Source organism: Sinohyriopsis cumingii, chromosome 5, assembly GCF_028554795.1.
Source record: "Sinohyriopsis cumingii isolate HCF-2022 chromosome 5, ASM2855479v2, whole genome shotgun sequence".
Classification (NCBI taxonomy): Eukaryota; Metazoa; Mollusca; class Bivalvia; order Unionida; family Unionidae; genus Sinohyriopsis; species Sinohyriopsis cumingii.
In genome coordinates this window covers 22,776,835-22,790,463 of record NC_142965.1, presented here as the reverse complement: position 1 = coordinate 22,790,463, position 13,629 = coordinate 22,776,835, and the positions used below count along the sequence as shown (strand labels likewise).

The following is a 13,629-nucleotide window of genomic DNA, read 5'->3' as shown; positions in this document are numbered from 1 at the left end:
TATATTCTTTTTAGTTCAAATTAATGTTCAGTTTCGCAAAACACGCTCACTGTTATATTATATGCTTGCATTGTTTTATCGTACTTTTAGTTTAATTCACTAAGAGTGTATTGCTTATGTAATTTGGTAGCGAGTAATGATAAGATTCAAATTATTGACATGGATATGAACATATATGCAGTACACCTGTGTGTAGATTATTTTGACATATGGAAACAATTGGATCCCTTCTATGGACAGATGGAAACAATTGGATCCCTTCTATGGACAGATGGAAACAATTGGATCCCTTCTATGGACAGATGGAAACAATTGGATCCCTTCTATGGACAGATGGAAACAATTTGAAGATGTTTGTATTATATCTATTATTGTTTTAGCATATCATATTTTTTATTTAGACAATGACTGGTATGTCATTCATACATTACAGAAAGTCATACATAAGGAAATATTTAATGTTTCTTTATTTTACAATCATTAGTGCAAGAGGATAATGCATTTTTCATTGTCACTCACGTGTTTGTTGTTTCTTCAATCCCATTCAGTCTCAAGTTGCAGAGTTGATTTTCAGCAGATAGTGGGTGAACAATCTGCTTGATCTAGTGATAGATTTTCCATTGAAAAATTCCCCTGATGCCCAGCCTTCTCAAAACAGCCATGGCCACTGGTATTTTCATCCCATCATAAAGAGGCTTCTCCATCACACCTGGCTATTATCAGGAGAACTCCATGTCCAAATGAATTTCAACCTTCTATCATGGAAAGAACCCGTGTGCTAGAAGTCCTTCCACTTGAAAGGCTGACTTGGGAAAGTAATGGATTTCATGTTACTGGTGTAATTTCAGCAGTATCAGCCCACTGAGTGCCTCAGACCAGAAAGATGATAATGGAAAAGGGTTGTGGGACCTATGTCTCTCCTGGTGATGTCCAGAAAGATGATAACCCCAGAAGCCCAGTCATCATGGTTTACATGGGTAGTATGCTTAACATACTCTGAGATTTCACAATATCAGAATTGCCTCAGGATGGTCTCAGCTCCTGAGATTAGAGTGATCTGTGCAAGCCTGCAACACAACAATACAAACTGAGACATAATAGAAGCCATTGGCTGGCATGTGCATTCGGCATTGTTTGTATGATCTAGCTTTGTAGAGACAAGAATTTAAGCAACAGGATCAGTTTGAAATCAGCAGAATGTCCTCATGGGTGTGAATTCATTTTTCCTGGGCAGTTTGTTCTTCACATAGGAGGACCACAATTGTAAATTTAGGATGCCCATGCATTTTCTCCTTGTATTTCCTATTCTCCTAACATGAATGTGATTGGGGAATGTATGAAATGGAGAAAGTTAATTTGTCAGTAAATTACAGTTTGATTTTGGTTTGCTGAAAAAACTGACCTGATCACAATGTCAATAAACCCTCGTAGTCATCGTTGTAAATCAATAAACCCTCGTACTTATCGTTGTAAATCAATAAACCCTCGTACTCATTGTTGTAAATGCAGGCATCCTTGTTGACCTCTCACTTAGCTTTAACTATTTAACATTTAGTTGATGGGTAGCTACCTAGCAGTAGCAAGGGTGAGTTTTGTTTTGCCTTTAACATGTTTGGATTTTTCACATTCATTCATCGTGGTTCTTACGTCCTTGAAAAATTGTTGCCTTGAAAACTTAAATTTTAAAATGTTGATTTTATCCTTGGCAGGTTGTTCTGTTTGTTGAAAAACTTCTTGTATTTCTTCTTAGAGGAAATGCAAAATATTCAAACTGAACAGATTATATAACTTTTTCAATTAAGAATTTGTGTTATTTATTTATCGTCCAAAATGAATGAATAAATAAAATGGGATACAGTTTGTTAAGTCAAAAGATACACAGCAAGGGTGGTTAGAAGAGTAACATATGGAAGATAGTCATTTTCTGTAAGACTAGATACTCTAGAAACTTTTGGAAGTCCTTGAAAGGTCTTTAGACTCTCTAGGGATGTATGAACCATGCTCATTCTCTTTCTTATTCATTCTCCTAGACTGAGAATATGGGGGAATTGAGTTGTTTGCAATCATGTTTAATGCTAGAACACCATGCAATGCTCAGGTTCACAGTACGTTATTAGGATTATAATTGATTAATCAGTGTTTCTTTTATAATTCTTTTGCATGTTTCATTTTGCTAAAATATGTGCATTTATGGCATGATTTCAGAGTTCAAACTGTTCTCCGTGCAATAAAACAGACTCAGGCATCAGTCAACAGAGTTCATAGATCGATTGAAGACAAGCTGCTTGCCTCCCAGGAAAAGTCACAAAAAGTAGGTACATATGTGAATACAGAAATCATTGATATCTCTAACCTGTCTTAAATTGATTTGTTATGACATAAGTAAGGATAGAGAGAAACCAAAAAGAAGAATAAGTATTCGGCACAAGTACTACTGAAAAGGAAACGTAGAATAATAAATGATGCTTGTATATGAAATTTAGATTTAATGCTTATTTAAAACAGTTCTGCATTCAAGTGTACCTGTTGTAAAATTTAAATTCTTGTGAAAGATGTCTTAGGAAGGGAGATTAGGACCATTTTCTTCAATATTAGCAAGGCTTTCGACAAGTTTGGCACAAAGGATTTCTCTCAAAATCCATGGAAATATGTTATTATGGTTTGAAAGTTATTGACTGTCAAGAAAACGAGTAATTATAAATTCCAAATCCTCAGATGTTCGATGCATTAATGCTGGAGTCCCAACAGGGATCTATTTTGAGACCACTGTTATTTGTAATTTTCATCAATGATATTGTGGAGAATATAGAATCATCAGTCAGACTATTTGCTGATGGTACAGCATTATATATCATAGTTGATAACCAAATCACAGCTGGTGAAATCTTAAACACTGATTTTCTAAAGATACATGAATGGACCAGACATTGGTTAGTTACATTTAATCCAGACAAGACTGAATCAATGCTAATAACATGAAAAAAGGAACCAGAACCACCATGCTATATTATGTGTGGTCAAAAGAAACCTGCAAGAGGTTTCTCAGCATAAACATCTGTGCATTTTGCCACACATTAAATACATTTCTGACAAAGTCTGGGAGAAATTGTTTAGAAAGTCTCATCTTCAGACTAGATTGATTATCCTTGGAAAAATGTACAAATTTTATATTATTCCAATTTGTGACTATGCTGATTACATTTGAGACAGTTGTACAATGAAATGATAAAGAACTCCTAGAAAAATAAATGTTGAGACGATGAGAATAATAACAGGTGAAACCAGAAGTGTTTCTCCGTAGCAGTTGTACAATGAAATCAGCAGAGAAAGCCAAAACTCACACTGTTACAAGCATAAACTGCTTCATTTATTTAAAATTTACAATGGACTATCTCCCACTTATCTTCAAGGTTTTATTCAGCCGTTATTTACAGAACACGAGACCTACCCCATTTGATCTTCAAATGATCTTTGACCATCATTGTGTAGAATAACCATGTTCTACAGTTCGTTTCTACCTTCTATGATTCTAATATGGAACTTGTTACCTGTTGAAGTGAGAAACAACCCTTCAGTACATAATTTTAAAGCCTACTTGAAGCACGATAAAGAAACCACTCCCTGTTACTGCTATGCTAGTGATGGAATGTCTCAGATTTTGCATGGTAGGCTATGAACAAATTGTAATAACTTGAATTACAATTTATATATGAATCATGTATCTAATAATAAATATTGCTCCCGTGGTGAAATTGAGAATGCATAACATTTTCTTCCAAATATTCAAATCTTGGAGATCAAATCCTATACACATTCCATTTACGATTGAAACATTATTATTTGGCAACCCTATGTTAACTGTATAAAGCAACACACACATATTTTTAATTGTGCAAAATTATATTAGGATGACAAAGAGATCTAATTAATTGACTGAACTCACAACCATTTCAATGGAATTAATTAGTTCTTATCGTTATTATGCTTTGCTTCTAAGTGTATGCATAAGTGTCCCATTGGGACCGACATCAAGGTATCTTATATTTTTTCTTCTTATTTTTTCTACTGAATTCCCCAGCAAGGTATTAATCTTACACCTGTAATCAGTTGTCATGCTGTTATTCTCACACCTGTACTCAACTGTAATGTCATTAATCTCACACCTGTAATCAACAGTCATGGTGCAAACACATCTGTAATCAATTATCATGATATTAACTCTCAAACCTGTAATCATCTGATAGCCTTCTGATTGAAAATGGCTAATGCACTAAGGAGATGCTAATCAAGGTTGATTGACCTGGTGACAATCTCATTTTTTTAAGCTGTACAGAAGAGAAGAGAGCCTGATGAGGATGGAGCAGTTGAGAAGTGAACTGACCTGGCAGATTTCCAAACTTCGCAGTGATAAAGAAAACTTTGTAAGACTGAAAAAAACCAGAGAGAATGAAAGTAAGATAATAAATAACTGCCAAGTCTCAAATTAGGGCTCATTGAAAAATGTTAAGGAAAATTAATGAAGACATGAAGAGAGAGATTAAAATATTAACAGTCATTTAGCATTTTATAAGAGACCACCCCAGAAGTAATGAAGAATATGTTGTGAACAGACATAGAAGCTCACAAGGTATTTTGTAGTGTTGGGATCGAGGTGATGCAAGATAGTGTTGTAGAAGGCATTATTTTGAAATGTTGGAATTGAGGTGATATAAGATGGTGTTGCAGAAGGCATTATTTTGAAATGTTGGAATCGAGGTGATACAAGATAGTGTTGTAGGAGGCATTATTTTGAAATGTTGGAATTAAGGTGATACAAGATAGTGTTGTAGAAGGCATTATTTTGTAATGTTGGAATTGAGGTGATACAAGATGTTGTAGAAGGCATTTTTTTGTAATGTTGGAATTGAGGTGATACAAGATAGTATTGTAGAAAGCATTATTTTGAATGTTGGAATTGAGATGATACAAGATAGTGTTGCAGAAGGCATGTTTTGTAATGTTGGAATTCAGATTGAACAAAATACTGTTGTAGAATGTCAGAAATACTGTTGTAGAATGTTAGAGCAATATCTGTGCTTTGCTGCTGTTTTAAAGAAAGGGATGAGATTAATTCCATTAAGTCTCTTAATCACTCTACCAATCAAAAGTCAGCAGAACTTATGAATGGCCTGGTGTCCATGATATGGAATCTATTGTCTGTGTCTGTAGTGCTTTTCTAGATAATATGATCTAGCATCGATCACTTTTCCAGTTAATCAGTATGATCTAGCATCGATCACTTTTCCAGTTAATCAGTATGATATAGCATTGGTCACTTTCCCAGTTAATCAGTATGATCTAGTATTGATCACTTTTACAGTTAATCAGTGTGATTTAGCACTGATCACTTTTAATGAAATGCCATTAAATCAGTAATGATTTTTTTAATGTGATTTTCTAAAATCTATCCATTATTTTCTTCATTCAGACTATAGGCTTTTTGAATATATGTTTTTGGCAATATGCCATGTGGACAGATCAGTAAATTATTAGTTGATTGTTGATTGGTCCTCATAAACTGATGACAGATTATGAAAGTTGAACCAGTTCTCAACACTAGTTTTTTCAGCATCCGGCTGTAAGCAAATATTGTGACTTCACTATTTCTCATAAGGCACCAGTTTTCATGGATTTTGTGGTTTGTACCAACCACAATTTCAAAAACCCAACAATGATCCTGCTATGGACATATGGAAACAATTGGATCCCTTCTGTGGACAGATGGGAACAATTGGATCCCTTCTATGGACTGATGGAAACAATTGGATCCCTTCTGTGGACAGATGGGAACAATTGGATCCCTTCTATGGACTGATGGAAACAATTGGATCCTTTCTGTGGACATATATAAATAATTGGATCTTTTCTATGGACAGATGGAAACAGTTGGATCCCTTCTATGGACAGATGGAAACAATTGGATCCTTGCTATGGACAGATGGAAACAATCAGATCCTTTCTATGGACAGCTGGAAACAATTGGATCCATTCTGTGGACAGATAGAAACAATTGGATCCCTTCTATGGACATATGGAAACAATTGGATCCCTTCTGTGGACAGATGGAAACAGTTGGATCCCTACTATGGACAGATGGAAACAATTGGATCCCTTCTATGGACAGATGGAAACATTTGGATCCCTTCTATGGACAGATGGAAACAATTGGGCCCTTCCTCAGTCCATGAGTTTGAGTACAAATGAGAATTCTCTTTTCAAGAAAATATCACAAATCGATACCCACAAAAATAAATGCTATTACTACTCCTCCCAGACCAGTAGAAGGAAAATCATAAAACTTGGCAGACACATTCATCATAAGATCTAATTGATCCTTGGCAAAAATGTTGCTGTCAGACATTCAGTATTTGACAGGGTGTCCATCTTGAAAGGCTTATTATAGCTACTTGTCCGAAAAAGCTGCTCAGGTTGACACAGGCTTTCAGTAAAACACCTCATGCAAAATGTTGATGGTTCTGAATGAAAATTGTGCTGTTCTGATCTTCAACACAGACACCATTGAAGCCATCATGAAAATCCTGTTGTTGCTCTTTTTGAACAGATATTCCTATGGACATGCAGAGTCACTCTAGAAATTTTTATATCTTGAATTAGGTCCAAATTGAAAAGTTGTTCAGATTTAATATCTATCATGGCCACTATATAAGGTATTTGCTGGAACTTAGTTTGGGTCGGAAATGGAAATTGTGGTAGTATTACATTCATTTATGCTAGGGTATATTAAGAATTGCAGTTTAGTTTGAGCCTCAAATGGGAAATGGTGCTAGTATTACGTCCATCATGGCAGGTTCTCTCATAGAACTGCAGATGATTTTGGGGGTTGGTGTGAAATGGAAATGGTGGCAGTATTACGTCCATCATGGTAGGTTCTCTCATAGAACTGCAAATGATTTTGGGGGTTGGTGTGAAACGGAAATGGTGGCAGTATTACATCCATCAATATAGGGTCTGTCATAGAGCTTAATGTAATGAAGTAATTCAAGGTTGGCTTTGCAAAAAATTATGTGCAGCAGTTGCACATTTGGTCATTTTTTGTGCAGTTATTTATATATTAGCATGAGTCCTGCAGTTGCACATCCTTAATCTTCATATATTGTATTTAATGTTGAACTTGTTTTCTAATGTAACAACAGGTGCAGGATTGAAGAAGAGATTCACAGATTTAGAGAAAGATAAAAGGGAACTTAATGAAAAAAAAAGGCATTATTTTCAAACAAGGTTGGTATGCAATTTTATATAATATTTTTGACATGTAATTTTACTGAGAACTCCAAATTCAGATGTTAAGCCTTAGTTTGTATTCAGTTAATTTAGAAATGGCAGAACTGTGTCCTCGCTATCCAAGTAATTACAGTGCACATTAAAGTGGATTGACTGTGCATGTCCTCTCTATCCAAGTACTAACAGTGCACATTAATATGGATTAAATTGTGTGCATGTCTTCACTGTCTAAGTGCTAACAGTGGACATTAATATGGATTAAATGTATGTCCTCACTATCCAAGTAATAACAGTGCACATTAATATGGATTACATGCATGTCCTTGCTACCCAGGTACTAACAATGGACATTAAAGTGGATTGACTGTGTACATGTCAAAGTACTAATAGTGCACATTAATATGGATTAAATGTGTGTATGTCCTCACCATCCAAGTACTAACAGTGCACATTAATATGGATTAAATATGTGCATGTCCTCACCATCCAAGTACTAACAGTGCACATTAATATGGATTAAATGTTTGCATGTCCTCACCATCCAAGTACTAACAGTGCACATTAATATGGATTAAATGTGTACATGTCCTCACCATCCAAGTACTAACAGTGCACATTAATATGGATTAAATATGTGCATGTCCTCACCATCCAAGTACTAACAGTGCACATTAATATGGATTAAATGTGTGCATGTCCTCACCATCCAAGTACTAACAGTGCACATTAATATGGATTAAATGTGTGCATGTCCTCACCATCCAAGTACTAACAGTGTACATTAATATGGATTAAATGTGTGCATGTTCTCACCATCCAAGTACTAACAGTGCACATTAATATGGATTAAATGTGTGCATGTCCTCACCATCCAGGTACTAACAGTGTACATTAATATGGATTAAATTAAATGTGTGCATGTCCTCACTATCCAAGTATAACAGTGCACATTAAAGTGGATTGACTACTATATTGATGCTTGTTTGCAATGCTGGTGTAAATCTGTGACATTTTGTACTACAGTCATTAAATTAGTTAACATAAACCAAATTGTTTGGCAAATCTTTGATTCCGTTGTTATTTCCTTGCTTTTGCATAGGAATATATTGATACCCATCTCAATCCATTTAAGTTTTAACTACTTCCAAACCACAGGATGGAAATTCACATAACTTAGTACTAGGGGTGAAATGATGTATCAGTATTTTTTCCACATAGATACAAGTGGTAAAAAATTAATACCAAAATAATATTTACACTATACAAGTTACTTTTATCTTCAGCAGTCATTAATAATTATTAGTCATTAGTCTTTTTATTGTTTCAATTGATAATTCATCCGAGGCAGCTGTAGTAGGCACATGTATTTATTAACATCTGTAACAAAGAAAAACTGTTGACAGCACCACTTGCCTTCTGCAAATTAGCAAACACAAGGACTAACTAATTTGGTTTGATATCGGCTTCCCCCATTGCTAATTCCATGCTGATTATTTGATCCCATCAGCATGATCAGCCAAAGATAGCACAATCAACATAAAGAAGACATTCAAGATTTGTTCGACATATATGATTTAAATACTCTTCTGATCAATTAATAACTATTTTTATGCAAAGTTTGCTTCACATCTTGTTTACTTGTAGTGTGTGTGTGTTTGTGTGATTTTGATTTTTAAAGTAGCTGTAACAATTTTTCAGTCATATCACTATGATGTCTACAGTGTGACAGTTTATAATGATGTCAAGCTCTGGGGCATCCTGCCGCAGACATGTAGCATGATGTCCCACCCAGTCACATTATACTGACACCAGGCCAACCAGTCCTAACACTAACCTCTTGATGCTGAGTGCCAAGCAAGGCAGCTGTTAGTACCATTTTTGTAAGTCTGTGATATGACTTGGCCGGGGATCAAACCCACAACCTCACGCATCTGAGGCAGACACTCTAACCACTAGGCCACCGGAGTGGTTTAGTTGTAGTGAATGTGAGGTCTACACTTACAGTGTGTCAGGTGTGAAATATGTTACTTTCAGTTCTTATTGGTTATTGTTTGTTCAAGTCCAGAGTAAAACAACAACGACGAATCACAACTAACTGTATGGTATTGACTGCCATGCATTTGAAGTATTGACATCAGAACTCTAGATAGATACAAAGCAACACAGAAGAGTGACTACAAAATGGTCAATAAAGTACTTAAATCATACATGGGGAACAAGTTTGGCATGTCTCTGTATATGATTATACATGTAATCTGTAACTGAACATGCTGATGGGAGAAAATTTGTTTAGCAAAGAATCCCTGGGGGGCAATTTCCAAACCGCACAACTCATAGTCACCTTGTTAATATGTAGAAGGAAGTGTATGTTCTGAACATTTTCCTTTTTCACTAACAGAAATAAGTGTTTATGTCCACAGCAGTTGTTTTGCATCTGCAGGAAGTGCAATGTGAAGGATTTTTTGTTAGTCATCTCTGCTTCCATACATGTTTTAGATAAGATTTTCCTTGCATAAGGAATATGCACCATTTCCTTTGTTTGGAAGATAACACCATAGTACCCTCCAAATTTTAATGAAGACATGAAATTGGAAATATGATATTTGAAAAGCATTCATACAGTGCTAAACAAAGTGTAGGGTTGAGTTTTGAACCCTGATCAAATGGAGAAGTCTGAAATGGCATAAAGGTTGGAAAAAAATCATGAATACCGAACAGGCAGTCTGTCTGGAAGTACTTGTTGTGCCTTCTCAAGGATAAGAGTGGCATTTGAACTGATGATAAGTCTCTTTCTGGCTGGGCAGGTCACTCTTGTCATTGTGTGAAAACAGACTGGTATTGACAATTCAGTATGTTCTCCCTGTCAGATGCCTCATAATGTTGTTTCCAATGTTCCTTGATGGTGGGCTGCACTGCAGTTGTCTCTGTGTATGGATTTTATATGATTCTAAAATCTTTTCTGCTTGTTAAGTAGTGCACTTGATCAGTGTTTCCAGCTCTCTGGTTTTTGTTACGTCTCCATTAGGCCAGCCATTCAAAGAATTGTGCTCTTGAATTTGAGTTTTGGTAAAGTTGCCCATCTCTCGCCTTTCCTGTTGTTGTCAGTCATGCAGAAAATTTGTTTTGTCTTCTATTTTATGCTTTAACGGATCTGTGTATTAAAGGTTTTTTGGTTTTGTTTCCATATATGGCCATGGATAGTATGAATTTGACAATAACATTTGATCTTCTCAGTAAGTTTCCATGTATTGTCTGCAGAAAGGTTCTTTGTCTCGAGTATGAATGGCTCACTGGATGTTGTTAGTTTCTCACCTATCTGGCATAGTCTACAGCAGACCTGCCAACCCTTTGGATTTTGCTGCAAGACTTATGGAAAATACCCTTAAAATATGGACTTACGGAATAAAAGCACATATTATGGAAAGTACCCTTAAAATATGGACTTACGGAATAAAAGCACATATTATGGAAATATGATTGTTTGCAGAACATCTTGATACTATCTTATCCTGTTAATTTAGATCTGGGCTTTGCATTCGATTCATTGGAGTTGGTCAGATAACCAGACCAACTTTACAGAAGTACCTCAAATTCTTTAAATTGCACATATTTTGTGATGCAAATTGTCTGCATGATCAAGGTGTTACTGATTGATTTTAAAATTTGCGTACTTCAAGCAATACATTTTCAGAATGCATTGACTATAAGCCTCTTAAAAAGGTTTTAAGTACAGAGGAATGAAAGGTAGTATTTAGATTCTTGACAGAAAAACAATAAGGACAACTGTTACAGTATGTTGATTTGAATATGGCAAATGGTGGGAAGGATGTTTGCCATTGCCACGGCCCACATCAGTTTAACCTTTTAAGGATTACATCAAGTTGAAAAATAGCAAGAAGCCATTGAGCTCCATAGAGTTTGGAACTGCAGTTTGTGAAACAGTACAGGAAGTAATTAAGGATCAGATTAACTTTAAATTTTTTTAGGCCTAGTTGAATACAGTTTACTGTCACTGCATAAGTCTTGAATAACACTTCTGGACTTTTAAATGCATGTTTTCCAACTTGACAATAGCAGTAAATGATATTTTGTTACACCTTACTGAAAACTGGTCTAGCTTATGTTAAAAAATCGACTGCCTTACTGAGAAGGTCTTGTTAGGGTGACAGGTCCACTACAGTCCTGTATTGGAAAATTTTGTTTGGGGATTTCTTAATTTTCATTGGTCATATATGAATACTGCTTCATGGTCAGCAGTTCCTGGTATCACATGACATGTTGATTAATGTCTTGTCATTTGTAAAGAACAGATCAGGCAGGTTTGAGGAAAATTCAGTGACCCATCTATGCTGCTCCAGAATGGTATCCTTTTATGACAAAAACTTTAGGTCTTGGGAATTGTTTGTTGCTTGTGGCAGTGGACAGTCTGTATTTGCCAGGTCTCCTCCAAGCCATACTTGGGTTACAGCTTAACCCTTTGTAATTCAGTAATAGTACAGTGCTCAACAGCACATTGATTTCCGGACTGCTTGGCACCATATTGTAGACATGGACAGAGAGGCAGGGAATTAAGTGCCCACTATGAGTATTGGAAGTCAACTCAGCCAGGTGTATCCCCCCATCTAGCAGAAATCCACTCAATCTAGTGGAAGTTCATCACAGATTTGATTACAGCTGTAATGTTTTTTTGACACTCCTTACCAGTTCTATTGTATTTGCTTCACGAGTTGATACACTAATGAAACAGATGGGAGAAACCCCAACACTGTAAACCCAACCCCGGCACATACATGTCAACCATTATGCTTTTGGCATAATCATTACGCTTTTTTTCACCAAATTACGCATTATTTATAACTGTATTTGGATTATGTGTTTTCGGTATATCCCCCTCCCAAAAAATTTATAATTTGTTTTCTCATTTTTATTAACATCCCATTAATCCCACAGGCCATATTCTAGAAAAGACAGCTTATATGTAACTACGACATAAGAGTACGCTTGTCCGAAGACTTGCATACACTTTCCTAACAGTTTTATGTTCTATTTATAGCAGTTGCCCTACTTCAAGAAACATGCTGGTTTCTACTTTCAACTTTTGACCTTGGTTTCTATTTATAGCAGCTGTATGGCTTAGTTAGGAGAGAACAGACTGGTTTTCTAACTTTTAGCTCGCAGATTCTTTGTTCTAATTCAAAACAGAACCAGTCTGTAGGTATTTGGCGCTATAAGTCAAGTTCATTTTATTATAGTCGATGCGTGTTAGAGCAAAAATATTTTTCAAATAATTTCACAGATGGATTAGGAAAAGACAAAAAACTGATTCCGAGATGAATACATGAATTACACAATACAGCATTCCATTCTAGGGACCTTCATGCTCCTTGCAGGCTGTGTGGAAAGGATTTTAATATTGGTCATGGTAAAACAAGAAACATTGAATTAGCTCATTTACTAACTCCAGTACTGAGGTAACTTCTTTTTATACAGCCGAACTAAATTGTGGACATGAATTTTATAAATGCAGATGTGTTATCTACTGAGTTCTTAATAAAACACCGCTCCGGTGGCCTAGTGGTTAGAGCGTCCGCCTCGGATGCGGGAGGTCGTGGGTTCGATCCCCGGCCGAGTCATACCAGAGACTTAAAAAATGGTACTAACAGCTGCCTCGCTTGGCGTTCAGCATTAAGAGGTTAGTGTTAGGACTGGTCGGCCTGGTGTCAGGATAATGTGACTGGGTGGGACATCGTGCTACATGTCTGCGGCATGATGCCCCAGTGCTAGACATCACTATAAACTGCCACATTGCAGACATCGTAGCAATATAACTGAAAAATTGTTAAAGCTACGTTAAAAATCAAAAATCACATCACATCTTAATAAAACACGGACAACATCTAGCGGTAGAAGACTACATTGGTCCTTTGTTCTGACAAGGTTTCCTGATTCCAAAATTGCAGAAAATATGCATGTGCAAGAACAAAATCATCTAATATTGTTAGGTGTTTAGCAGAAGATACTTCACTTAAAATTACAGAAGCCATGATAATTGGACTGTTTAGTATTGCAACAGACAGGAGTAGTGATTGTGACAAAAAGTTGTGCCCAGTCTTTGTAAGAGACTTTGAAAATGAAAAGGGCAAAGTCAGAGTGCTCTTCTTTCATTACCATATTTAACAGTAGATTCCACTTGAGAAAACATTTTATGTATTTGCTTTATAATGTTTTTGAATAAACATATGCTGGCAGAACTGTATGGGTTTTCAGCTGATACTGCATCAGTGATGACTGGAATTCATAAAGTAGTTGCATTTTATATTTTGAAAAATGTCTTCATCATTGTACGTA

The 13,629-nt window shown here is 35.9% G+C and overlaps 1 protein-coding gene across 1 annotated transcript in view; it reads left to right on the top strand.

The window, feature by feature from the left end:
* The window catches only part of LOC149798775 (UV radiation resistance-associated protein-like), a 73,502-nt gene that overhangs the window by 39,881 nt on the left and 19,992 nt on the right, over positions 1-13,629 (top strand). Inside the window, exons 8-10 of the mRNA XM_089957647.1 lie at positions 2,206-2,311; positions 4,326-4,452; positions 7,194-7,278. Of these exons, the coding sequence (XP_089813773.1) occupies positions 2,206-2,311; positions 4,326-4,452; positions 7,194-7,278 (318 nt within the window). The remainder of the gene's footprint in view (positions 1-2,205; positions 2,312-4,325; positions 4,453-7,193; positions 7,279-13,629) is intronic.